Raw genomic sequence first — 26,868 nt, 5'->3', positions numbered from 1 at the left:
ATTGAGAGTGGCCTGCTAGCAAAAGCTGTCCTCTGTTGTCTGCTGATGGAGAACATGAGCTGCAAACAAGTGAGTCAGCCAGATGAATATTTCCAATTTTGAATACTTTGCTCTTTATAGAAATAGATTTAGAAAATGTCCATAGCAGTGCAGGGGGCCTTTCTTGTGGAAATATGTACATCACAGGATGGTTTGTTGCTAAGAATTATTTCCTTTGCTTCTCTGGCGCTGCTCTTTGTTTATTCAAACAGACATTTCAAAATAAGCTTTGATTCAGATTGCTTTAATTTTTAAAGGAATCTCAGAAAAGGGATTTGGGTGCACTCTACTGCAGAAAAGCACATTTTTCTGAGCTCCATGGGACTGCTGTTTCATCCCATACCTTAAGAAGTCTTTCCCACCTCAACACACACCTTGATGCCACTCTGGCTTTGCACACCTGTGTCAGATCACAGCCTGCAGTGGGCTGCTGGCCATTTGGGTTGGGATTTTGTTTCCTGTCTCTGGTGTGCTTAGCAGTTGCTGTTTCCTTTTCAATCTCATTTTGAAGGAAAAGGTGTCTTGGTTTTAAATCTTTTTCCCTTCCTGTTCAGCATGTGACTCCAACAAAGAGAGCGACAGCACAAATGGAAGGTCAGACTAGAAGGGTGATCTTTCTAGAAGAGGAAAGAGGGAGGGATATGTGGCTTGTCCTGATGTTACCTCAAAGTATGCTGCACTCAGGAGCCCCATGCTTAGTCTGACAGTGCTCTCTTGGAATCAGGGTTTTGATAGCTGTTGATAATGCTGGATATTGTCAAATCTGATTGTGATTGGAGGGTGGAATGATTTGGTGTATTTAATTTTTTATTTTCTGGTTCATTCATGCTCTAGGGATACATTGCCAGAATCTTCCATTGTGTGAGTGGCACAGCTTAGCCACAGACAGGGCTCTGAAAAATCACTGGGGATTGTATTCCCAGCCTTCTGCTGCCCTCAGTCAAAAAGAGCAGTGCCCTTACTTCAAAATTTGTCACACTGGAACAAATAAGGATGACAAAATTTGAATGAAAGCATACTAGGCTGGGAGTGAGTGCCTGCATTTGTTAAGGGAAACAGATATTAGCTCCTATTTCTATGCTGAGTGGAGAAGGGTTTATAAATCTTTAATCTCTGAGGGAAACTGTTAGGTGGAGAAAATGAAGCAGGCACTGCAACGTTTGGTGCTGCTAAACCTACTGTAGCACTGAAACAGCTCTCCTATGTGTTAGCTGTCTTGCATTTACCTGAGCTCCATTCTTCAGCACTAATATCACTGATTCTAGCATGTGCATGTTGCCAGAGTTTCTATTGGGTAATTTCAGAATCTCACAATGTAATTCCCACTGGAATTAAAGGGCTCCATAAAATCTCTGCATCTTGGTCTGAGAGCGTTTAGAATATTCTCTTAAGTAAGGTGAAGTGGAAAATATTATGGAGTTTTTAACTAACAGCTATAAGAAAATGCTGTTAATGTCCAGACCTGATTTCTTTGCAAGGAAAAGGGTACACTGAATCATTACAAAAGTAATTGAGAGCAAATTAGGCTGAAGGAACAGAAATACAGGTGGAAATGCTTCCAGATCCACTGCTGTCAATGTTGAGATAATTTATGTGTATTAAAAAACAAACAAATACAGATGCCTTGCATACCAAGTGATGCTTTCTTAAACTAGGTGCAGGGATATGTTGAATACTCAAGGCTGTTTGGATACTATTTGTCCTTCAGCACATGAGCTCTGTAAAATTCAACATGCCTACTAGTAGCAGTGAAAAAGACCTTCCCAGAAATGTTTTTGTGTTGTTTAATTGCAGCTGGCATTTCCCTTTCTTTACCCTCACACCAGAGTACATGTACCAAGTCACTAGCACTGTGGATAGACTGGTAAGAACCAACATGAAAAGCAAGGAGACCGCATAAGACAAATTTTCAGTGCCATTTGGAAGCACACACACCTTCATCATCAGAGTTTCTTTGCTTAAAAGCGGGGAGGAAGCTCCTGGACAATAGGAGCAGAGACATCAGCAAGTATATTTTAGGGAGAATATTTCTGTAATCTTGAATGGCTTTTCAAACTATCTCCCTCTGGTCATGCAATGGGGAAATTAAAGCCACACTGTAATTTCTGCTTGTCATATCTGAGCTCCCTCTGGGGTAGACTGAACATGTACTGCTTGCAGAGATGTGAACAAAATATGGCTCGGGTAGCAATTTTACTTTCACTGCCGCTTAGTCAAATGTTCATTCCTATTGCACTGGCTGTTTGCAATACCCTCAGCCAGCAGTGCTGACTTGTAAGGGCCCAAGCATGAGCATAAACACACTTTTTCCCCTTGCCCCAGTAAAAGCGTAAGCAAGTTAGGAGTGTTGGCCGAGGCTATGGAGAGTCTGACTCACAAAATATAGAGACCTGATCTCACATGAATCGTAACAAGAACAGGCAACCTGACACTTGACTTTTATACAGTAAACCTGGCAGCAACCTTTGTGATTCACAAGCAATCTGTTGTAAGTCCCTGCTTTCTGCTGTTCATAACCTTCAGGCCTTCCATGTTTTATGCTTGTCCCTGACTGAGTACTTTCAACTCAGTTACTGTCATAAGTAAATATTAAGTGCAGATTTAGATATGACGATCATACCCAGGGCACGTGCAGGATTTTGGAAATAATTGTTAGAAAATTGACATTTTCCATATTATCTGTTGTGAAACTTATCCATTTTGATGATATTTCAAGGGCTGTCTCCTCAGGGTGCTGATATGCTAGTGTGATGTGCCATAGACTAAAGATCTTCTGTACAAATCTGAATAGAAGCTTTGTTTTATTTATTTTTTTATTTCTACTTATTTAATTTATTTGTTTCAGGCTAGTATTTCAGATTGAGCTAAATGGCATTACAAATGTCAGTGTACCTCACTTGATATTTGCAGCACTGCTCAGCAGTGCAATTCATCACTTAAGCATAGATTTTTACTAGAAGAAAAGGAGTGTAAGTGCTTAGATCACATACATGCCAACTGAAAAAAAGATGTCCATCTAATCATACATTTTAAAAAGTGAGTTTATCCTGAGGATAAGTGTGTACAGCTCTATTGAAGCAAGTGGTCTTTTCATGTAAGTGGAGCTGCACATGTTTTCTCCAGGGATCACTTCAGTCTACTTTGCCTTTGTTTTCTACACTGAAGTTCTTTATGATAGGAAAAACTTGCAGATTATTTGCACGTACTAAGTGCCTGGCATAGATCAGAGTCTTTATTTCTCACTTTTGCTCACAGAACAATCATTTAAAATTAAAGAAAAATTAAAACAAGTAATTAATCCTGTATGAATGTTCAAACATTCTGTTACTAAGAGTTATTTTCTCCCCCTAGACCTAGGACTTCCTCTGTGCGTGATCCAAGTAGGTTAGTAAAAGTCTTTTCCAGGCAAATACAATTTTCAAGCACTGTGACTGTGCTATGATACTTACTGTACCTGAATCTTTTTAGATAACAGGCATCATGCTGTCTTTGCTTTATTTATCTCTGATCGAAGAGCAGGGGAACACAGAAGCAGCAGTCAAGGAGCATATTAGGGGTGTACGCACTGTTTGTGATAGTAAGATCAAGCAGAACTTGTGAGAATGAGAATTTTCTTCATCTAGAAATTTGGCTGCACTCATTATAAGATCCACCCTCACAAAGGGAAAAGAGCAATCTGGAAAATCTCTCTTTTCCCCAGAAGGGCAGCCTGGTGTTGGTTTAATGGTGTGGGATGGGACTCTGGATACTTTTCCATGCTCTTTTTGGACCAGTCTAAGTAATCACACTATTCACAATCCATGCTGGCTAGCAACCAGCTAGCTCCAATCCCAAATCTGTGCAGCTCTATTAGTACAGAGCTGCGTCCACTCTATTAAACCTTCTGAGAGTCCCTAAGCCTTCTTTGCAAATGTCTGGATGGACGTTCCTCAGAAGATATTAGTTCAATATGCAGCACTGGCACCATTTCACTGTGAGACCCTGGAAAAAATGCCTTGAGCCAGACTTTTAAACACAGGGAGACATCCCAGAACCCACTGGTGAAATGCTACTGATCTTTTAAAAGACGCTGCTCAGTTGCAATCTCTGTTGTTGCCAGAGGATATATATAAAGCCACTCAAACTTTGACACTGCCTCTTGGGGAGGCTGTGAATGTATTTGTGCATTAACCCCAAAGTACAGGCATGCTCTTTCTGATCCAGTGGAAATGTAATTATTTATACAGACTGACGTGACACAATTAGGGAGGATTGAATCAAGCTCAGGATATTCAGTGTCTCAATGGCTGGGATATTTCCCCAGCAGTGGGAAAGGTGTCCTCCATTCCAAAAGAGTGTTCAATGCAGGAGCCTCTCCTGGCTGCAATATATCTTTGAATATGGCTTCAACCAACACCTGAGCTCTCAACTCTTTCAAAGTGCTCGTGGACAGAGCCCTGAGTTGTTAGAAGAATAAAGGCTTTCACTACAGTGAAAGCAATCGTAGCTGCTTCTACCTCTTCCCACTGGACAATTCTCCTCTTAGAGATTTGTTTCCTTTTGTTTTATTTTTCCAGACTAGCTCTCTGAACCTGGCTCTTTAAGTCTGGCCAAACCAAGCAACCCAGTTCCTTTGGCAAACATAGTTTGTTGGTGCCTGCTACTGATTATTTTTCCCAAGACAGTAAGTAGACTTCATCTTCTTTCTTTCAGGTTTCTCAAATGGTGGGCAGCAGCCCCACTTGTGTTCAGTATACTGAAAGCAGCCACAAAGGATTTTTTGCCTAGAGATATGATTTAGCAGAGGGCTGTTAGAGTTATTTGGTTTGGTTGCGGTTGGACTCGAAGATCTTTAAGGTCTTTTCCAACATGAGTGATTCTATGATTCTATAAGGGCAAAAGAGATAAAGATATGTGGGGAATTTGCTATGAGTTAATAGAACTAGGGGTACCAGTAGTTTTATATAGGCAGGTAATCAAAGGTAGATGGAAAGCTGTATTTTGAATTTCTTTTTGAATGAAGTCTAAGAAGGCTTCTTCCAAAACCCAACTTCTTTAACTTGTGAATTTATCCCAATTAATTTTTTTTCTTTCCTCACGTGGGAAAGATGGAGGTGAAGTACAATTTTGTTAACTTCTCACATATGTGCAAGGAATACCTCTGAAGAGGTCTGCAGTGGGCTCAAAGAAGCATGTGTATATTCATAGGGAATACTTCCAAATGGTGTTACGAGCTGCATGTGAAGTTTGTACTGATTCTAAGTTAAAAACCAACAAGGTAATTGTTTACAGGAAATGTTGGACACAGTCTCGCTCAGAAGTATTCACCTGATCTCGGTGTACTTCTCTAACAAAAGGCTTTAAGGACATGAAGAAGCCTTTGGGATGACTTGCTGTTGTGAAAGGAAGGAAACGCTACGATTCGGCTTTTCTTCTGCAAGGTAGCTGTTGTCTTTTCTGTAGAAAGAGACACCTCACAGCGAATAGCAGGGAGGCTGTGTATGCTAGAGGGAGGCTGGGATGTAGAAACAGACAAATTTTTTGTTTCAGCATAGCCTGGAAAGCAGCTATGCAATTAGGAACAACTGTTGTGGCTGGCCACACTGGATGAGGACAGCAGCACCCCGTGAGCCACGAAGCTCCAGCTGCCCCCAGTGCCGGTGCAGAGCGCCTTGCCTGGCTTCCCCCAGCTCTCTGCAGCTCTGATATTGTAATTCTGCTACAGTCGAGCGTGCCATCTGAATTCATTTGTCATATTCTGTGAGCTGGAATTCATCAAAGCATATTCACTGGCCTTTTAATTAGTGTTAGATTAGCATTTAAAGATATGGATAAATTCCCAAGTCTAACTTTGTTTAAAGGTGCATGTTCAATACAGTAGCCAAGAAATCATGTATTCTCATGTACTTATTACCTTAGTAATGTAATGCTGTGAGGGAAAAAGGCAGATAATACATCCGACAAATATTAATGTTATTTGTATAGCTACTGTCTGTGAATTTAAACAGAGAATCCTTCCTCACGTCTTGCCGTGAAACACACACAAATTTCTTTTGTGGCTTCCATGTTTCATTAAAGCTTTGCATGCGGGGAAGAGGAAAATCTAAACTGCTACTTAATTAATGGGATACTGTCAGATTAAACATATTTTGAAGGAATGAATTTTGTTATTTACCTGGGTTGTCAGTAACACCTAGGTTTGTTAAAAATGAAATTTTTTTTACATCTAATATACTCCTCACCATTTATCAAACCGAGCTTTTTCTTCTCTGGTGAAACTGAAACAGGCTATTGCTCCAGCTTCATTGTCTGGATCCTATTAACTAACCCAGTGCTGAAGGACTTGAGGTTGTAAATAGCAGGAGATGATGCTTCCATATAAACAAAAAACAACTCCCTCAAAAAAAAAAAAAAAAAAAAAAAAAAAAAAAAAAAGTAGATGTAGAGGTGTGACTCTTCCAGACTGGTTTTGTTGTTGATTTTACAGGAGTTGCAGAAAGGATAGAAGAGGTGTGTATTAGGTGTTAATGTTATTGTACTTGGAAACAGCAACATATTCTGCAATATCAGAGAGTGCATTATTTACCAGCTGGCTCTATCTGTGTATAGCAGTGAAGGCCCTTTCTGGAGGTTCATATTAATGCACTTAGCATCCTCATGAACCTATCTGATAATACTTCTACATGGAGAGTTAACTAAGCATTGTTCACACCTCCAAGAAAAATAATACACTTAAGTTCTTCCTTCAAATAAACTTTCTAAGCAAGTCTATTAATAGTTATCTGCTGCTATCTCCCACAAGGGGAAACATGTAGACAGTTCTGTACCAAGTTATAAATCTTGGGCTGCTGAGTATTAGGTAGTAAATTAAATGAGAAGTGAGAGCTGCTTTCAATGGATCCTCCTCTTTCATTTTACCACGCGGGAACGTTTAAGTTGAATGCTGTAGAAAAAAATCTGTGCCTCTGAGAGATGTTCCTGCGTGCTGAAAAATAAACCTGCCATGTAAAAGGCACTTCAGAATGCTTTTGTGGTAAAGATTTACCACGTCCTAGAAATATAAAAGCTTGCCTTGGTGTCAAACACAGTTGTATCATTTTAACATGGGTACGTGCGTAGCAAATCTGCTCGTAAAATCTGACTTCGAGTATCTGGGGGTGTCCACAGGCTTCAATAGCAAACAATAGCCTGCGGTTTGGCTCCTGCCAGAGAGTTGAGCAATTGGAACTCAGTTCCCAGGTCAGCGATTTCCTCTTACTGTGAGCAATTCACTCATCGTTCTCTGCTCCACAGTTCCCTCTCGTGAGAGGAGTGAAGGAGCACAATCCCACCCTTGTGATGGCCAGAGGTTCCATGGTGCAAACCACACAAGTCACTCGGTGGACAGAGATTCTGGACACGACCATCGAATTGAGCAGGAAATTCTGCTCTGAAATACCAGCAGCTCATTAAAACAACAAAAACAAAACACTCTAAATAAGAACTGTAAATGAAATTCCATAGATGTACACGCTGTCTTACCATTTTCATCCTTGCTGTATGAATTTCCCATAGTGCAGTGGAATTTCATTTGGACAACAACAAAATAATAATGATGATGATAATAATAATGATAAACTGAAGGATTTGGATCCTAATCACAACAGTTAAGCTAGATGCGTTTATACTATAGCATAATCAAGGAAAAATACATAAACAGATCAGAGGTGTGCAGACAACACAGAACACAGATGATTCCTTTTTGGATGAAGCATATGGCCAGCAGCTGGCAGAACTCTGCAGATCTCTATGAAACCAAATGATAATGTAGACATCCTTTGCTGCACGTTCCTGGGTGACAGTAACGTGTAGGAAGGAAAAGACTGGCCATTCTAAACCTTCCTTTTATTTAGTGAGACTTTTATCACTTTTGTTTCTCTTTTGAGAAGAGTAAGGAAGAAATGTAAACGCAGAAGCTTCCTGGAAAGTATAAGCCTGTATAAAGGACAGCAGTGGTAAAACAGGCTTTTATTTTCTTTCAAAGACTCTAAATTAACTTTCAGCATATGTTAGTATTCATACGAAAGACTTGTGATGATTATGAGTTCTTTGTGTCGCGGTAGGTCCCAGAGATCAGGGTGCTATTATGCTGGTTGTTGGTAATTAGTGATTGTGTACTCCCTGGAGTGGTGTCTATCTCAATGAACAAGACAAAGGATGAGAACAAGGAAGTAGTATTGTTCTCCTTTTCCAAACAGCAGACTGAGAATCTGGAAAATTAAGTTATTTGCCCAAGTTCCTGCAAGAAATCTTTGGCAGAATTTAGTAAACAAAGGTTTGTGTTCTGTTTGTATTGTAGGGAAATGTCTATCGTGTAGGTATTGAAAGAAAACACTTTAAAATGTCAAAATAACATCAGGCTGTAAAAAGAAATGATTTTTGTCACCTTTAAATCTGTTACAGCCATGCATATGTGCCAGCTTTTGGTTTGTTTTTTTTTTGGTATATTGTTTTTCTTTTCAGCATCTCCAGCTTATTTCCATCTACATTTCTATTTAAAAACAGGTTAGCAGGAAAGCTAGGAGAGGAAAGAGGTGAGATATCGAGTGGGAAACAGAACCGTGATGAGGCTGCATGTGAGTCAGCCCAGGAAGCACTGCTCTGCTCGTGGCCGACCCTCTGCCGCCTTTGGGCTGAGCTCCAGTGCTCCCCTGCCTGTGCTGACAAGAGGTGCTGGAGTCAGGATTGAGCCACAGCTCAGGGTGCATTTAGAGATGGCAGAGGCTTTGCCGTGGAATAGGATTAGGTTAAGGAAGCGAGGGCCTTCAGAGCTGGATCTGACATCACTGGGCTGTTCTGTTGTGAATGGCACGTGACAATCTGTGATCCTGAGCTCTCGTCCGGCTCTTTTTAAACTCACAATTCTGTCTCTTCCCTGCCCGGGTCATAGCATCTGTAATGGACTTCTTGTAAAAATTTCCTGTGTCTGACAAACCTGCCCTATGTTTGCCGAGCTCTCAGGAGTCCATTTTACTTTTCCAGTTCTTCATGTGATGTGAAGAGTCCAGAATACAAATTAGGATCTTATTCTCATTGCTTTTCCACATGAACATATGAAAAAAAGATGCTGAATGCAGAACTGGAAGGTCTCTTTTTCCATTCTTTGATCCATCCTCTCTCTCCTTTACTAAACTGTGGTGATTATACATCATGAATTACAGTTTGTTTCATCTGCCCTTATTCCTTAGTGCCAAGAGCACTGTGGCACAACTGCTGGGCTCATATTGAGGTCAGGAGGTTCCCCTCAAAGGCAGTGATGAGGATCCTTGGACATCACCTTGGAATTTTTGGCTGCATCATAAACAAGCTCTAAATACATTTTGAGACCTTCTGGCATGGCATCGAGCCCAACTGGTGCAACATCTCGTAACACTTACCATACAAAGTGGAAGGAAAAGTAACCAAATTAACAAAACAAAAAACTAAACGTAATACTGTTTGGAACACTGAGTTGCCATAACAACTTGATGCAAAAGTCTTTGGCAGCAACTTTGTGCTCGGTGCTATTGAGGCTAAAATAACCTTGCTCTTGTCTTAATACTTAGCCAGCATAGTAAATACTATTGGTTACAGAAAATTAAAACTTTTAAATAGTGAAACTACTTTTACTGAAGTAAAAGAAACCTCTTAAATCTAAGTGTTTTGCTCCTTTTAAAAAAGCATAATTTGTCAGACATTAAAATAACAAAAGGTCTTTGAAAAAGGATTATGGTTTCTGATGTTTCACTACTAGAATGGATTTACTTTATATCCCACTGATGTTGTAATCTTGAATTCTGAGGTAATGTTTTAGCCCTTTCTTTTCATATAAATAAAGATTTCAATGATAGCACTTCATTTCTTCTGTAGACCTTTCCTTTATTTTTCAAACTACTCATTTTCTCTTGCTTAAACCATTTCATCCGAATAACATACAAATTGGATGCAGTGCTTATTAGGAGGAGGGGAACGGTTAGAAAGGCAAAGCATTTCAAATCAACGCGCTGCTGGCTGCTAGGTAGATTTTAAATGGAGAATTTCCATATTGTGTGTTTTCCTTTATGGTTTGCTTCTTAAAAAGTCTTGTTTTGAAAATTTCCCATTAAAACATATAGATGTGTATTTTTTGAGTACAGCGTGTTGTGCTTATATATATATATATATGTATATAATACACATTCATCTATAATTTTTACATCCATTTGAACACATTACTCTGTGTGGCACAATTATTTCCCATCAGTAGGAAGCACTGATTTTAAAAAATGAAAAGGTATATTTTAACACTGCTAATCATCCCCCCCTGATAAACAGCATCGTATATATCTCTTTGGGTAGCATACGTTTTAACTAACACTGAATATCTTTAGAAAGTGAAAAATTCCACGCCTACTCTGAAATTAAATCTGCTTTTTACACTCAGTTGTGTTTAGATTTTTGTTTGTTTGTTTGTTTTGTGGAACAGGTGTCCTCAGTGAGAGGAATTGCTTACGAGAGGGATTTATGGACATGAGAAGCACCAAGGGGGTTTCTCATTTGAAAACTCATGACAGGAAAACTGGGTTTTGGTTCAAGGCTGTTGGAATTGTCCTCTGGAGGAGAACTGCTCGGTCAGTCATCTTTTTTTCTTTCTTTCTTTCTGAATGAGGTACAGAATAGAGGATGAGGCGCTCATGGGTCTCCGGCACGACGTCACTCTGTGTGCTGGAAGAGAGCGAGGAAACCAGCCGGGCTTACAGTGGAGGGCGTTGTGGAGCTGCAGGTAAGCTGTGCACGGGTTGGTGCAGGTGAGGTGGGTTCGTGCATGTGAGGTGGTGTGATGCAGGTGAGGTGGGATGATGCAGGTGATGTGGGTTAGTGCAGGTGAGGTGGGATGATGCAGGTTTGAGGTTTGAGGTGGGATGGTGCTGGTGAGGTGGGTTGGTGCAAGTGAGGTGGGTTAGTGCAGGTGAGGTGGTGTGATGTAGGTGAGGTGGGTTGGTGCAGGTGTGAGGTGGGTTGGTGCAGGTGAGGTGGAATGGTTCAGGTGAGGTAGGTTAGTGCAGGTCAGGTGGGATGGTGCAGGTGAGGTGGGTTGGTGCAGGTGAGGTGGGATGGTGCAGGTTTGAGGTTTGAAGTGGGATGGTGCAGGTGAGGTGGGTTAGTGCAGGTGAGGTGGATGATGCAGGTGAGGTGGGATGGTTCAGGTGAGGTGGGTTGGTGCAGGTCAGGTGGGATGGTGCAGGTCAGGTGGGATGGTGCAGGTGAGGTGGGTTGGTGCAGGTGAGGTGGGATGGTGCAGGTTTGAGGTTTGAAGTGGGATGGTGCAGGTGAGGTGGTGTGATGCAGGTAAGGTGGGTTGGTGCAGGTGAGGTGGTGTGATGCAGGTGAGCTGGGTTAGTGCAGATAAGGTGGGATGATGCAGGTGAGGTGGGATGGTGCTCGGCTCTGAGGGGACGGAACAGGGCGGCTGTTCCCAGCCCTCAGGTTGCGATGCCTGCATCCGGCCAGCAGGGGGCGCGCTCCCCGCGGCGCCGTGGGTAACACAGCGCTGCCTACGGGCACCGCTCGGGCTCTGCGCGGAGCGGAGCTGTGCTGGTGCCTGTCGTGGAGCCGCGCTCCGGCTGTGCAGGGCAGAGCTGTCCCACAGCAGGAGTCGTTTGAAGGGTCTCACCCCGCTCAGCCAGATCTTCGTGCCCCCTTGAGATCGGTGGCAGATTTATTTCTACTAATTTTTAAATACCAAGTGTATCTAGTGTACTCCTAATTAGTGTGAGAATAAAGAATCAAAGAGGGTATTCCTCCAATGACTTGTTTTTGAAGAGTGACAAATTAATCCCCTTGGATGTGGCTGAAGCCAGGAAAGATCTGTTTGTTCCTCGTACCGACTGCAGCCGTTAAACGATCAAAACTCCTCTCGTGATAAACAGACGTAACAGCTCCTTATTTCCTTTGTACCCCTGGGCCCAGGGCTCTCCTCCCAGAGCCTCAGCTAAGGAAGGCTGAGGAATGCACTCCGGCTGGCACCTGACTGGGATGTCACACACACCATGAGATATCTGCCTCGGAGCTGAGTGCATCCCTGACCTGCTGCATCCATTTGGTTTTTTTTTTCTTATGCTCTTGTGAGCTTTGGACCAAGCCCTTGATGGTTTGCTTGCACCGTTCGCACTGCCCAGCTTCCTTGAAATGATATTTGGAGCATGATAAGGGAAAATCTTATGGCTCAGTATTTTTTTTTCATGTGGTTCTCCCTGTAAATGCATCATAACATTTCAAGGGGATGCTTGTAATCTGCTTTAATAGGGATCAGGTGGCATTTATGAGAATGATGCCGACTTCAAGGGCACAACTTTAAATCTTCCCCCATTTGCTTTAGCTGGAAAGTGTGAGCGATGCTGAGGCGATAAGCCAGAGATGAGATTTTGACAGATGCCTTTTCCAATAGGATCCTGAGATAAGTGACAGGGAGATTTCCAGCCTGAATTACTCTCCAGGTCCCAGTGCTGGGCTAGGAATGAGTGCGGCGGGGAAGGCGTGGAAGCCACCTTTGTGCTCAAGTGATCAAAGCAGAGCACTGATGGCTGTTTAAATGCTATCAGCCCACGACAGACCCCCACGGGACCTCTGCACCTGCCTTCCATGCTCCTTTATGGCTGTGCCACGTCCCGCCGTGTGCTTCTCTTACCCTGGGGTGACGCCGAGCTGACCTCACCAGCGGGTGTGTGCTTACAGCAGGGTAATCCTTAGCTGTTTGTTTCAGCAGCTCAGAGGGAACAGCAGCTGCTGGCCCACTGTGGATAAAAGGTGTACAGCTGCAGGCAGCCACGCTCAGGTCGAATGGGGTTAGAAGGTGTTTTTCCCCACACGCTGTCCGTCATGCAATGTTCCCACTGCAGGACAAGATATATGGAGTAACTGGAGACTGCGATGTCTAAAAATCATCCTGACCCTTGCATGGTCCCAAAATTTGTGGCTGAATATGATAACGTAACAAAATATGTTTTCCAAGGGAACATACAGGTCTCTTGCACACTTAAGGGAAGGAAGATAATGCTTCTGTCTCACTTAAGACAGGACGAATTGTAGTGTAATAAAATCCCTTTGTTGTGCCCAACTTCAGAAAAAAAGTGATATTTTCACATGCTTTTTCTCTTGGATATCAGACCTTTTTCAAATAGAACCAAGCTGTAAATAGCTGTAAAAATCATTGAAAGGGGGAAATTCTATGAAGCAGAGTGTGTGTCACAGAATGCTGAATGAATGCATACAACGATGTATGGATTTGATTATTTTTATCTCATATGGTACACTTTCAATGACTTTTTTTTTCATACCCTCAATTAGTAAGAAGTTTTTCAATTGAATTCCATAAAGCAATTTCCAGAATTACTAGAAAGAACAAAGAGGAAAAGAGCAGTTCAGGCAAGGAGGAAAGCGATGCAATTTTAAAATAAATCATAATTAATGCCATGGAGCATTAGGATTGTTTTCAGCAGGAAGATTTGCAATGAAGAGAACAAATAGTCACGGCAGCTTAAGTTAAGGGTGTATCATACTCAGTGCTGCTGAGCCAGACCCTGGAAACCAAGGTATGAGGTTTGAGGACAGGTGATATGGCCATGGGATGGGTGGTATGGCCATGGGATGGGTGATATGGCCATAGTTCTTTGAGTGTGAGGCTCAAAAGCTGTGCAAGTGGGAGCTTGAGAGCCCAGAGGGAAGGAAGCTGCTTTTCAGACCCAAAGAAATGGATGAGGCCCAGACGGAAGGTCCAGTGTTGAGTGCTGCTGGGGGAGCAGTGAGACACAATAGAGGCAGACAGATGGTGGGATACACGTGGAAGGCAGAGTAAGCCCTTTTATTTCCTAGGGATCCATATTCAAAGAAAATAAATTTCAAGACATATGGAAGCAGATCTTTAAGTGAAATGCCAAAACATTCAAACTTGCTGTACAATCACCGAAGGACAGAATGCTCTTGTTGCAGGATCTAAGGCCGAACAGAGCTGGCTGTAATCTCCCCTTTGCTTTTTCTACTCTGGCTATCCCAGATCCGCATCAATTTTCACCCAGATATTATATAGAGAAGGTTGCCCAGATGAAGATATTTCTTTGCTTCTTTCTACTTCTTCCCACCTGTGGCTGCTGTAGTTCACACCGACCTTGCCTTTCTCTCAGCACAAAACCTTGCTGCTGAAGAACACGGCTAGACTGCAGCGCAGACACTTATCACTTTATTTTCTCCTATGAGCAAGGAGTGGGAATGTCTCATCTGGCGTGTTGAACTCGGATCTAAGTGCTAAAATGTTTACTGCTTTCAGTCCGCCCAGCAGGAGGCTCTGAGTAAAAGTGATGGTTGGCAGCCTGCTGCCGTTGGTGCCATCCAAGTCACAGAGCCTCGCAGCAAAACTTGCACGGTGTTTGAACTTCAGGCTTCTAATTATTTTAGGGGGGCTGTTCCACAGGCCATCTAGATGATTGTCTATTAACATGTGATGACATCTCAGCATTTGAAATACGTTTAGTGAGATTGCAGCGTTCATATCTAGGAACTCCTGGTCGTTTTTCACCTTCCCTAATTAATGCATTCCTGCACTTAATGGCATTCATAGCAACAAATAATCCTGGTCTCCCCTAATGATATGCAACTGCACCTCAGCACTACAACGTGGATAAATACATATATGTTTTTGTTATTTTAGAAGAAAAATCCATGTGCTGTGAGTAATGAATGGAAGGTTAAGTGACAATTTTTCTTTATAACCCCTCATGTCTTACAGTCTGTGAACTGAAAACTGGATTAACCTTTAATTACCCCCTGTGATCTCTCAACCCTGAAACAACATTACCACTCCTCCTAGTGTTATTTGCATACAGCATTTAATGAGAGAAACATCTGTTTGCATATTTGGTATCATTAATATTATGTAGATGAGCTGAGTATTCATGTTGCAGTGGGCAATTGTGCAGAAATCCCCTTTTCTCTCATTTTTACTCTATTTCCCCCCTCTTAACAATTCTGACTTGTATTAATTAGAAAAAGAGCTGCCTGGTGCCAGTAGTCCTGCATATGTAATGCACAGCTGCTGTGTGATCTGAATGGCAGCACAGCAATATCCTAACGAATTTATAAAATATAGGATATTCGTTTTGATGCTGTTAGGAAAACCTGTTGATATTTTTTGAGCTAAACTTACCCATTAGTAAAATATATCCCTGAAAATTGAATTAATGCAAGTGAGATAGCTAACAGATTTTTTTTTTTTTCCTCCAAACTTTACTTATTGTTTCTGTCTAATACAATAAAGCATTAAGTACCTAATCCAGCAGCCATTTTGTTGGCTAGGCTTTAGTTTACAGCTTGATACCTGTTTCCCTTCTGCCTTCTGTCTGACAAACAGAAATGTTTCTTATGGCCCTACAACAAAATCTTTATTCTGTGCTGATCCACAGTCATTGAAAACTGATGGGCCACTGCTTATGGTGAGAGCATAAAGCTGAGGTGTGGAAGAAGATCCTGTTTGGTTGGTTCTTTTCTTGAGAAATGGGGGGAAAGGGGGTTTCCTTTTGTTCAGCTTGAAAACTGTTTTCTTGAAGTCGTTCATCAGAAAAGTCTCAGCCATTGCTGATATATATATGTGTGTGTGTGTGTGGCAAAGAGGGACTGATATATGAGTCAGGGATAGGCTCAGGGTGACAGAACTATTGAGAAGAATTCTAGGGAGAAATAGAAAATTGATTTTTGGCTGCAAGTTCAAACTCCCTAAGTCCCAGGTGTTACCATTTGATGGATGTTTAGCCAACTTGAAATGTACATAATGTCCTAGGTTAGAAACCAGTAGACGAAGTCCAGTATGTTTAAAATTCTGCTTTTAGAAGAGAAGCTGAGGATTTGGTTTGACTTTTTTTTCCTGTGCTATTTTTTATTTTTCTGCTGTCTTCTGAATTTCCACTAATTCAGATGTAGAAAATATTTCCCACAGTGAGATTTGTTATGTTTTCCACGTATCCTAAGTTCTCATCACAAATGACATCAGTTCGCCCTTTTCTGCTTGAGTTGAGCCACTGAATCCATGTCAGTGGCTACCGAAAGTTTGCACAGCTCTAAGTGATTCTTTATCTAGAGTTCCACGTGGATAAAGAGGAGTCTCATTGCCAAGATTTACACCTGAGCTGCATTTATCTGTCCAACCACTCCTTTGTTGAAGGCAAATGAGTAGAATGGCTTCGTGGTGGCCTTTGTTTATTTTGGTTTTGATAGACAGAGAATTCCTGCTAACTGCTTGGCTTAACCTGCAGAAACGTAACAGTTTGACACACAGTAAGAATTTCAGGCAAGAATGGTATTTACATTCTCTGCCTGAACATTCTTCCTTGCTGGACTTCAGCTGAAATCAAAAGTGTCTTATGGTGATGCTGTCCACTGCTCCTGAGCAGCCGCTCACCAGTATCAACCATCCTTCCCCTGGCTAGCTTAAAAAAAAGGAACTCAGATTGTTTTTTTATGTTTGGAAATAACTTCTATACGAGCAGAACTGGTGATTCAAATTGTTGTAGACTTGCTAACATTCAGTGAAGAAAAAAATAGAAACTTGAAAAAATGAGGTTCGCCTGCATACCAAAATTCAGTGTATTATGGATGGATGAGGTTATTCTTTAAGATGGATGTTTCCATCTGGATGGCTTCCTTCCAAAGTTTCCTTCCCAGCTTTTCCCAAAATGAGAGGAATCCTAGATAAGGTGTGAACAAACTCAAGATTAATGATGGCTGGTCAGATGAATGCTCAAGTACCACTTCTTTCCAGATCTGCTGCAAAATAATGACATTGCTCTCTTTCAACTCATGACTTAAATTTTACATGAGGAGTTTGTGAGTTGTTTTTCTTTTCTTTTCTTTTTTTTTTTTTTTTGCAATGCAAATCATTTTCATGATCAGTTGCACAAACATTTTGTGAGAACATACATTCCTTGAAAGCAGATTTTCATAGTTTAAGAGTTGCTTTTTGTAAGCCAAGCTTGTATATCTAAAGGTTTGACTTGCAGATAGGATTACCGTGGTTTTGTACACAAGTCATTACGTTGGCATCTAGCAGGCAAAAAAATCCTTAATGTATGCAAACTGTTGTGCATGCAAATTATAGTCCTATGGTGGAATTTAGGCATGCAGGCAAGCACAGTTCTTCCCCCATGTAATTGCCTGACTCCTCTGCAGAGTGTCTGCCTCCTGAATACCTGCAGTACTCTGGCCAGGTTCTGTTTCTGGAACTTGGGTTTGTTTGGGTGAACAGGCAGTATTAGTGGGGTTTGGGCTTTATGTTGGCATAACAGTTTATTTCTTAAGTCTTTATATTTTAGGAACTACTCTGTAGGAGGAGGGATATCTCCATGGATCAGAGTCCTGGAGAGGTAAATGAAATCTGGGAGAAGGTCATATAAATCTTATCAGAGTTGGGAAATAGAGTGCTATTATTCCAAAGTTGTGTTTTGTATTTCAGCTACAACAGCAAATTGTAGGTTGCCAGTAATTTTTGGATAGAAAGGATTTGAGCCTATCATGGCAAGTTTTGCTTATGTGATGTTATCTGGGTATTTCAGATGTAAAGCACATGGACTCAATTCACTAAAAGGTCCATTTTTGGGGTGAGGACTATTATGGGGAGGAACTAGGGAAGCAGTGGGGCCTTTTTTTGCATTTACCACAAACTCCTTACATATCCCAAGGCTCTGGATATTCCAAGGCAATGTTTCTATTAGCACTGAATGCAATGCAGTGACATCTAGAGTGAACTAAAAGTTTCGACTGAGCTGGTTAAAAAAGAATATCCTCGATTGTTCAAGGGCTTTTGTCAACACCAAGTCATATAAACTTTGGTTGGCACGGATGTTGTTTTACACACTGTGACCAAGAAAAACAAAACCTGTATGAGGTGAGGTCTTTGACTGTGCTCAGCACTGACTGAACTATTCTTGCTAAAATAAGTGCCTTTTGCACCAGAATTTAACTGAATGCTTGTGTAATCTTAGTGAAATTTATTTTGCTGGCAGTTCAGCACACCAATGCTCTCTCTTGTTAGTTAATGAAGACATTTGCTCTGCCTGTCCTTGGAGTGATATCACACTAATGCTGGTACTCCCATATGAATGAAATTGTTTTGGAATCAGTGAAACACTTCTCCAGTGAACCACTTTCTTCACTTCATTCAGCTGTTTGCCTCCATGAAGCAGCTCTGCAGGTTCTGTTTGCATCAGTGTTCAGAAAACTGCTGAACAAGAAAAACAGGAATAAGATCAGTGTTGTGACTGAGTTTAAATGCAGTGCAATTTGTATTAATGGAGGCTTTTATAGGCACTATTATATAGTAAATTAAATTATATCTTTATTCTTATATCTAAAATAAATAGTAAGTATGCAATATATCAGTAATAGAAAACCCTTGGCATTTAAGAAAGAATTGTGCTTTAATGTAAGGACGTTTTTATACCTCAGTAATAAATTAACATTTCAAAAGTACTTTAGCCTGCTGAGATGGATCATTCTATGAGTATGGGTAACACCATGGACTCCAATAATTAGTGTAAATTGCCTTTGAATAATACAGAGCTGGGAACAACTTTCAGTGCTTAATGCCCCTTGCAGTACATGATGAAGAGTCCTTAATGGAGCTTGGAAAAACAAGTAATACCTATAAATCAAAGAAGAAAAGCCGTTTTTGATGCATTTGTCTGAGAGTGTGAGTTTTAAACCAAATTGTTAACACTCCTCCCTGCTGAGGGTCATGGATTAGCTAGGGTGGGAGTTTCTTATAGGATCTTTCACACTAACCAGCAGAGGTAGGGGGTTTCAAATACAAGTGTTTTCTTAACCCTAATCCCTGCCTCCCTGACCAGTAGAGCTCTGAATTTCTCTCTAATTAGGTGGAGAATTAGTAGGTGGATAAATGTGTTAGTGGATGAGGATGAAGTGATTAACGTGCCCCAGACTATGATAGTGAGTTCAAGGCGCTACTGAATTCATTTTGTTTCTAATAACTTTCTCCCCATATCCCAGTGTCACTACAACAAAGTACATGAATTTATATCTCTCTAATCTTACAGCACTGCGTTCTGTTGCCTCCTTGCCACATCTTTATCTCCCATACCTCGGCAGCAGAGCAGTATATTTCCTGATGTGTCAGTTCATATTTATGCATGCTGCTTAATTATCTGAACAGCTTTGCAACCTAACTGAGATACTGAGTTGCAGTAAGACAGTATATATGAAGGAAGTGTGACATTTCTTACAAGAAAATGAGAATGCATTCTTCAGGTACTTGTCAGTTGTACTTTAAACACAAACAAAAGCTGCTTCCTTGCTGCTGCTCTCTGTTCCATGTGTGGGACACTGCTGTAGTCTAGGATGCACAGTATTGTGGCATTATGGCCTTACAAGACTCTGCTCACCTGCAGCAATGACATTTTCTGTATCTTTGCTGATGTGTCCCTGCTTATAGGGTTGAGAGTGATTTGTTGTGATGGAGGGCAGGGACAGGGCCTGGCTGGACCCTGGGATCTTAGTAGGAATCCCTGCTACTTCACACTGAAGCTGAATCATTCTTGCTCACCTTTATTCCTCTTACTCCTACAACAGTGTCTCACTACCTCAGCATGTTCCTGTCGTTGTGGTCATTGACTTTCAGTGGCTTACCTAAGCCTGCAAATTCACTTGACTGCATAAAACAAAGCATGCTGTTTGCAGAGCAGCAGACCTGGCAGCCAGAGGGCAGGTTTCCCAAGGTGGTTCAGCAACACGACTCAAGCAAGCTGCCATACAGAAAAAGCCTTTCCTGGAATGAGTCAGTGAGTTTTTCAGATCAATTCAGAACTAGAGAGGGTGCTAGCAGGTAAGAGTAGACTGGGAAAAGAAACTGAGACTTAGGGCTTAAAATACTGGATTCTGATATTAACTAATTATTAAAGCTATTTATCATCTTTCAGAAAAGGACCTGGAGTTTCCTCAGCTTATGTGTTGAGGGTGAATCAAAAATGCCATGCGACAAAGCCAAACACCATGGCTTTTCTAATGGCTTTCTAGTCAGAAAAAAAGAGCCAGCTGTACATGAGAAGTAACACTTCATGTTTGTACAAGGTTGATAAAGGCTCGGCTGAAGCACCGTGTTCAGAGGCAACACACTTCTAAAAATGGAGAAAGGAAGCAAGAATGAGTAGAAGCTCAGAAAAAGTGATTAAGGAGGCAATGCTGAAGAGAAAGAAAAAAAGGTTCTGGTTTGTGTGTAGGAAGAGAGGTGAGGTAGTGCTTATGTGAGCATGCATGTACAAAGCAGAGGGGAGTGTGTAAGGAGACAGGTAGTAACTTACCACTTGTGTCCGTGGTGTCTCAGACAAGCAGTGGATTTCTCTTGAAACCCACTCCTTCCTGCCATGTGCATCACAGATGTTCAGCTGAAACAGGGAAAAGTCAGTGCTGATAGTAGCTGGAACTTGCTAACAGGAAGATAATGAAGTAATGGATGAATATACCAAGAGATAAGAAGACAAAGAATAAGAGCAACTTAGAGAATTCTGGTGTTTTAGAATCTCACGTGATATTTCAGAAAATGGTTATTTTCTTTGAAAGGCTGGAGTTAGCTGTACCATTGCAAACCATGCTCTGTGAGAAGCCAGGTCAGAGAGGCTTGGTGGGTCAGCCTGGGTAGCTCGGCTTGCATGATTGAGTCATTAGACCAGGTATTGTGTGTGTATCCAATAACTCAAGCAGGCAGGAAATTTAAAGGGAAGTATACTTTCTATGCAGAGCAATCAAAGTTGATTTTATCCTTATCTCAGTTGCTTGCTCCAGTGAGCATCAAACGCCTGATTTGATACTTGAGGAGGCTGCTGGGAAAGCTGAAGTCTAAAGGAGACACAGGGCTGGTTCCATGGTAGCAGAAAGCAGCCCCATGACAGACAGGCACTGCCCTGGGGCTGGGGGTGCTGCTTCCTCAATAAGGCAAGGAATCTGGGCTTGAAACATGAGGCTGACCTTTAGAGTAAGAACCCAGTTATCTCTATCCTAAATGCCTGCAGACATCTCCACAGTCTGCCTACATCCAGGAGTTGACATTAGCTTCAGAGATCCTCAGCAATGTCTTGAACAGACTGCTCTTCTGTGCTTCTCTTTCCTTTTGTCCTTCTGGTCCGTAGAAGCCTTTGCCTAAATGTCTGACTAACAAAACTCACTCAAAAATAACATTGTTTTGAATGTACTTGTGACTGTGCTTTGCACATGGTGCTGTGACAGTTTCTGCTGAGTGGATAATGGTGAGAGTTGTATGATTCCAGTATGCAGCTCCCTGAGATGTGTGTAAAATGCCTCCTTCCTTTTAGGCAATGACTTGCAAGGCTCAACATGACAGTGGGCAAAACCCAAGAATGTCATTTAAGGGCAGGGTTAGCAGCATAGAGGACGTTTCTCCAGCCCAAGCCTCCTCAGCTGTCAGGATTGTCTTCTTGATGTTCAACTGCATCACATACAGCATAGAAAAAGTCATTCTGTATTAGTCAAGATTACGTTGTTTCTCCATTTTATCAGATTTTGCCCTGCTAATTACAAACTAATCCTGTCTGATGTATGCAACAAGCCAGGTATCTCTGCTGAAAGAAGGGCTTCAGTGGCTAAAGTGTGAAGTGACTAACTCTATCTATGGAATTTATCTTCTTCTTTTTTTTTTTTTTAAAAGTACAGCTTCATTAACACATTGAAAGCCAGCTTTTTGTTGGAAAGATAACTTCTTTTCACTAAAAATGTGAAAGCAGCAGTCAGAGAATAATCTTTTTTTTTTTTCTTTTTTTCTTTTTTTTTTTTTTTCTAACAGGTTATGCTACCCCTTGAAATAGTTTTATATACTTAAATGGTCGAGGATGTAAATTGTACTTCCAAACTATTAAAACCAATAGCACACATTATAATATGCTGTGAAAAGAAGATAGCTTCGGCCAGTAACTCTTAAGCCTAAATGAGTTTCTCCTAAGAGGAGAACAGCTGCTTAAAGTACATATATTTAAAATTAAATTTCTTTATTACAAGTTACTTAGCGTATTTTGGACTTATATGTTCTCTAGCTTAATTTTTTTTTTTTTTAATTGCACAAAGCTGTGGAAAATAATCAGAAGCTCAGTTAGCATTACAAATTGAAAATCAGAAATTATACCAATGTTTTTTTCAGGTTCTCAAGTTACATAGGTGTATTAACCCTCATTAGTCATTTTGTGGCAGTGAGAGATTTGAAAACAGAATTCCATTACAGTATTTATGGTCAAAATCTGATATGATCAAATAATAGGTTTCCCAATAGAAATGTCTATGTGCCATGTAGTAAACTTGATAATTTTAAGAATACATTTAGTGCAGTAGAACTGAATACCAAACCAGGAGATTAACATTTCTGTTATATAATTACAAGTTCAAGGAGTTCAGCGTCTTATCATGCTACAGTAAGTATAGAAAGTAGAAGTGATCCTCTTTAATTTGTAATTATTTAACTGAAATAGAATGTCTCCCAGTCTTATTCTTACTCTTCTACACTGAAGACATTGGTATGCAGAAACCATGCACTAAGGAATAGTACACTATCAGAGTAGGACATGTTTGAGTATTCTTTAAAACCAACTAAGAGAAGTTAATCTCATTGAACTTCTTTTTATTCAACAAAAGAGTTAGATGTTTCCAAGTCTAATGTGACTATAATGTTCATTAAATGGACTTCTTTACACCTTTAAATGGATTAACTGTACATCTTCACACTCTAATTATTATACATGTCGCTCACAAATCACAGATCTAATTTAAAGCACTGGAAGAGCTCTGTTTATGAGCATTAGAAAAGGAGATACAGTGAGAATTGAGTGTGATTTTCATCTGGGTCATATGAAAGAATAAGCATCGTCCACACTGAAGTAGAAAAATGAACTTGCCTTCACTTGCTGACTTTTTCTTTAACATTGCTCATGCAATGGCCTTTTGTAAAAGTTAAGGTTTACACTGGCACTTACAGTGGTACCTACACTCCCTCATTTGTCTGTAACCCCAGTGACCCCTGACAAAGATACCCCCACTTCAGCTGAGCTGTTAATAATGCCCAAAAGATAGCGGTCAGTCAGATAAAGGATGATATACAATATTTCTGGTATAGTTGGGATATTTGGGGATAACTGTGATTTAGTTTGTTGTCTTAAGCTAGGTTTGCTTATCAGAAGATCCTCGGGGCAGGGTTCTAGTGGGCAGATTGGGTAAAAGAAGCCTGGTGCTTTACATCACCATGGGTGCAATCCAGACGTAACTCCTTTCAGTTTAGGAAGTTACTGCTTGATGTTTTTGCCTCATGAGAATGATTGTCAGTCCGTATGAGTCAGTGGAGCTAGACTAGCTTATATGGGCATGGAGATAAATTAGCTGTTAGAAAATCTTCATTTTCTCTATGGGCAGCAAGAGATTATCACAGGGCTAGAGCGCATGCAAATACAACACACACCTAGGTGAAGATGTTACATCTGTAGAATGAACAAAAAAATTTTTGTTTGACTATATCTGTAGAAGAAAAGGGATCTCAAAATAATATTGAAGATGTTTTCAGGTCGACCTTAAAGGTTTTACTATCAAGTACTGTGATAACAAAAGTACAGCTATTATGCAGCTGTAGTATGAGGTGTATTTTCACAGAAATCCAACTGGCCAAAAATATTGCTCGCTGCTTCCAGGTCTGGCAGCAGCTGCAAGTCACTTTGTGTTGAAAATGTAATAAATACTTTGCCTTTTGTCTTAGCCTCAAAACCTTGGATATTCCTGTCACATCTCTTTGTAAAACGTTACAGATTTCTGCAGTAGATGACAGTTTAGATGATTACAATTCCAAAGCTGAAAACCATCTAGATAATAGCTCCCTGGGGAGGCTGGCAGGGCCTCAGACCTCTGGGGGTGGGGGGTGAGCAGAAGAAGCACCTATGCAAGAAGAATGGGGCAGCTTTCATTGGAGGGGGGCATGACAAAAAGTGCAGTTCCTTCCTCAGTCTTCTGTGTGATAAGATGGAAAGTAGCCCTTCTCTCTGTCTCCTGCTTGGCTTCCCTTATGCATGTACCCAGGATGGCTACAGCCACCTGACTGAAATGGATTGTTACAGCTCAGTCCAAAACAAATGGCTAGAAACAAAGCATTGCAGTCCTGCCTGGCCCAACCACCTGCTTCAGTTCCATTCTCTTTCTCACAAAAGCATTTTACTTCATAAATACTCTGGCCTTCAGGACTCCCTGCACCATAGGCTTCCTTTCCCCCAAATATTTTCATGCTTTCTAAATAAATGTTTGCTCTGCTTTCCTCTATGTCCTAAGTATGTTGAGTGGTACAAAAACTAAGTGTTCACTCATATTATTTCCTCATTGCAGACGTGATGACAGCAACATCTGCCACAGCACCTTGCCAGTGATTTACCTGCCAACCACCACGATGTTCACAGAAGCTGAGTTTCTCTGGCTCCTGGAGCCAGCACTGGAATATCCAGTAGTATTAGAGGCAGCTCTGAGACTTCGGTAAGAGCCACCACTTCCTGCAAATGCCTTATCTATATCTATCATAAGGATTTAGCCAGCAGAGTCTCCTCAGTCTCAGCTGCCTGATTTTTTATCCATTCTTTTTCCCCATGAGACATTTTTACCTAGAGAGCTAAGTAAGCAAAACAATTCTCAGGTGAGTAAGTTTACTCTCTGTGACTAAGCTTGCACACAGGGAGTGGAACTGGCCTTCCCAGTAGCAGGATGGGTACCCAAGCAGAGTATGCTCCTATTGCCATTTTATTTTCATGGTTTTGCAAGCATTCCTGGTGTAGCAGAAATGCTAAGTCACTGCCTGAACCAGTGATTGAGCACCTGGTGGGAAGGCAGGACCAACCCAGGGGAGCTCAGGTGCATGTAATGCAGCTGAGTGACCAGAAGGGCTGGAGCCAGGATCCACCCCTTCCCAGACCTCATTTAAGGGTTGGCAGTGGAAGCAAGATATCTTGCTAGAGACCCGTGTACACTTGAAGCTTTCTGAAGGTAAGCAGTTTTTTCCTTTATTTCTGTGTCCCTGGCTGTTGTATTTGATCAGATCTTCATTTGCTGCAGCCTGTGATTTTACTCCTATCATTGCTGTGTTTTCCATTGTGTTATGGCATTACATCAGAAAAACTGGTCTTTAGTTGAAAGTGTAATCTCTTCCAGAAACCAAGGTGTAGGAGCAGAGATATTAGCATAACCCAGGTAGGGGTTCTCAAATTTTTGGTTAAGATATAAGAGAATGTAGATGCCTGTGTTTGTCCAGGTTTCATTCTGGGGAGGGAGGCAAAAATGAGTCAGCTGGTAGAGGATATTCTGAGATGTTTCTTTCCTCTCTCTTCTCTTCATGGCTTTTGGCCTTCTAGAAAGTCAAGCAAGGGTCAGTTTAAGATGAAATGCTGACTACATAACGTGTTTATTGTTATAAGACAATACCTATTCTAGAGCAATATATGGGAATAGTCTGTATTCTCTGCTGTATAGATCATACTACATAAACACGAGTCCCAAATCCTTTCTGCTCTATGTGACTCTGGCTCTGCCTCTGGCCCTGTTAACCCAGTTGTGTTTTTATGATGAAAATTCAACTACAGTTGCACAAACTGTTGAATAACTTCAATCCTATATTTGTAACTCTTCTCAACAGAGATGTCAATTCTATTAATGACTGTGTTAGTACAGAGCTGGTGCTCCAAGTCAAGTCTAGTCTTGTGGTTCGCTACCTGACAAGGCTGAAAAAAGATGAGTGCTAAATGCAAGGTAATTCCATTAATTCTTTCTTTCCCTGAAGGTATATTAAAATATTTTGAATATTGTGAGTCCTGCTGGTGGACTCGAGTATTTCAGCTTGACTTGAAATAGCTAGTTTCAGAATATAGTTTCAGAAATAGCTAGGAGTTCTAGGATATCTTCAATTGCTCCTCAATCACTGGGCACTCTGGGAGATCTGGATTTTTACTTGTGCTAGGGTTTTATATGTTTCACTTGAAGTTTCCTATAGCACTGAAAGTGAAGGGGCAAAAGGGAAACTCCTTTTCTTCCTGACTCTGATTCCAACTGATAAAAATGAATAGAGCTATGGGGGGAGAGAAGGAGCAGTGCATGGAGGAAAACTGGAGAGGGAAGGGCACACCTTCCTCTGTGCTGGCTAAAACAGGTCCCAGAGCATTTGGCATTCCTGAGCCACCTGCTCCTGGTGAGGCTTTGCTCCAAGAAGTTTTTTCACCCATTGTACTGATTGTATGGGAATAATCTATTGGGCCCAACTGTAAATACTGGATGTTTTCTTTTCATGGTATCTGACAAGCAAAAGGACAACCAGTTCTCCCATTGTGAATAATAGCCTGTGGATCTCAAATTGACTTTTCTTGCTTGTTGACAAGTCCTACAGTCTCTGAGTTTGTCTTCCAGATGCTGATGTGAGTCACTTATTTGACTGTGCAATGTCGGTTCTTGTATTGGCCCGCACAGCAAAAGGAAAAGTGGAATGAATGTTCCTAGTTTAGGAGACAGGCAGCAGAAAATGAAGTCCTTTAATTTTGAAGTTATTGCTCACTGCCGTAATTTCTTAAGCTTTCTTTAAATCTTTGTGGCTGGCTTAAGATAAGAGTGCTGCATGAATGTGGCATGAAATATGACCATGTTAAAGAACAAACAAAAATTAGGAACTAATATTATTATTTACATCCAATATGATGATGTTCCTATCACCCTTGGTTTTTGTTTTGCAAGCACAACTGAGGATTGTCAAAAACCCTGTGGATCTTGGTCTCTATGGCCTCTCTCCAA

The 26,868-nt window shown here is 41.1% G+C and overlaps 1 protein-coding gene across 4 annotated transcripts in view; it reads left to right on the top strand.

The window, feature by feature from the left end:
* Positions 1 to 26,868, top strand: part of LOC149917107 (uncharacterized) — a 51,021-nt gene continuing 24,153 nt past the window's right edge. For 3 of the 4 annotated variants that reach the window (XM_090144627.1, XM_090144624.1, XM_090144626.1), the window contains exons 1-3: positions 5,393 to 5,459; positions 10,685 to 10,798; positions 24,433 to 24,576. In XM_090144627.1, the coding sequence (XP_090000753.1) occupies positions 5,404 to 5,459; positions 10,685 to 10,798; positions 24,433 to 24,576 (314 nt within the window). In that variant the 5' untranslated portion in view covers positions 5,393 to 5,403. Of the gene's footprint in view, positions 70 to 5,392; positions 5,460 to 10,684; positions 10,799 to 24,432; positions 24,577 to 26,868 lie in introns of those variants that run through there. The other variant, XM_090144625.1, reaches the window with a different exon arrangement.

This window comes from Phasianus colchicus, chromosome 8 (assembly GCF_987193195.1).
Source record: "Phasianus colchicus chromosome 8, bPhaCol1.hap1.1, whole genome shotgun sequence".
Classification (NCBI taxonomy): Eukaryota; Metazoa; Chordata; class Aves; order Galliformes; family Phasianidae; genus Phasianus; species Phasianus colchicus.
This window is presented reverse-complemented; position numbering and strand designations above follow the sequence as displayed.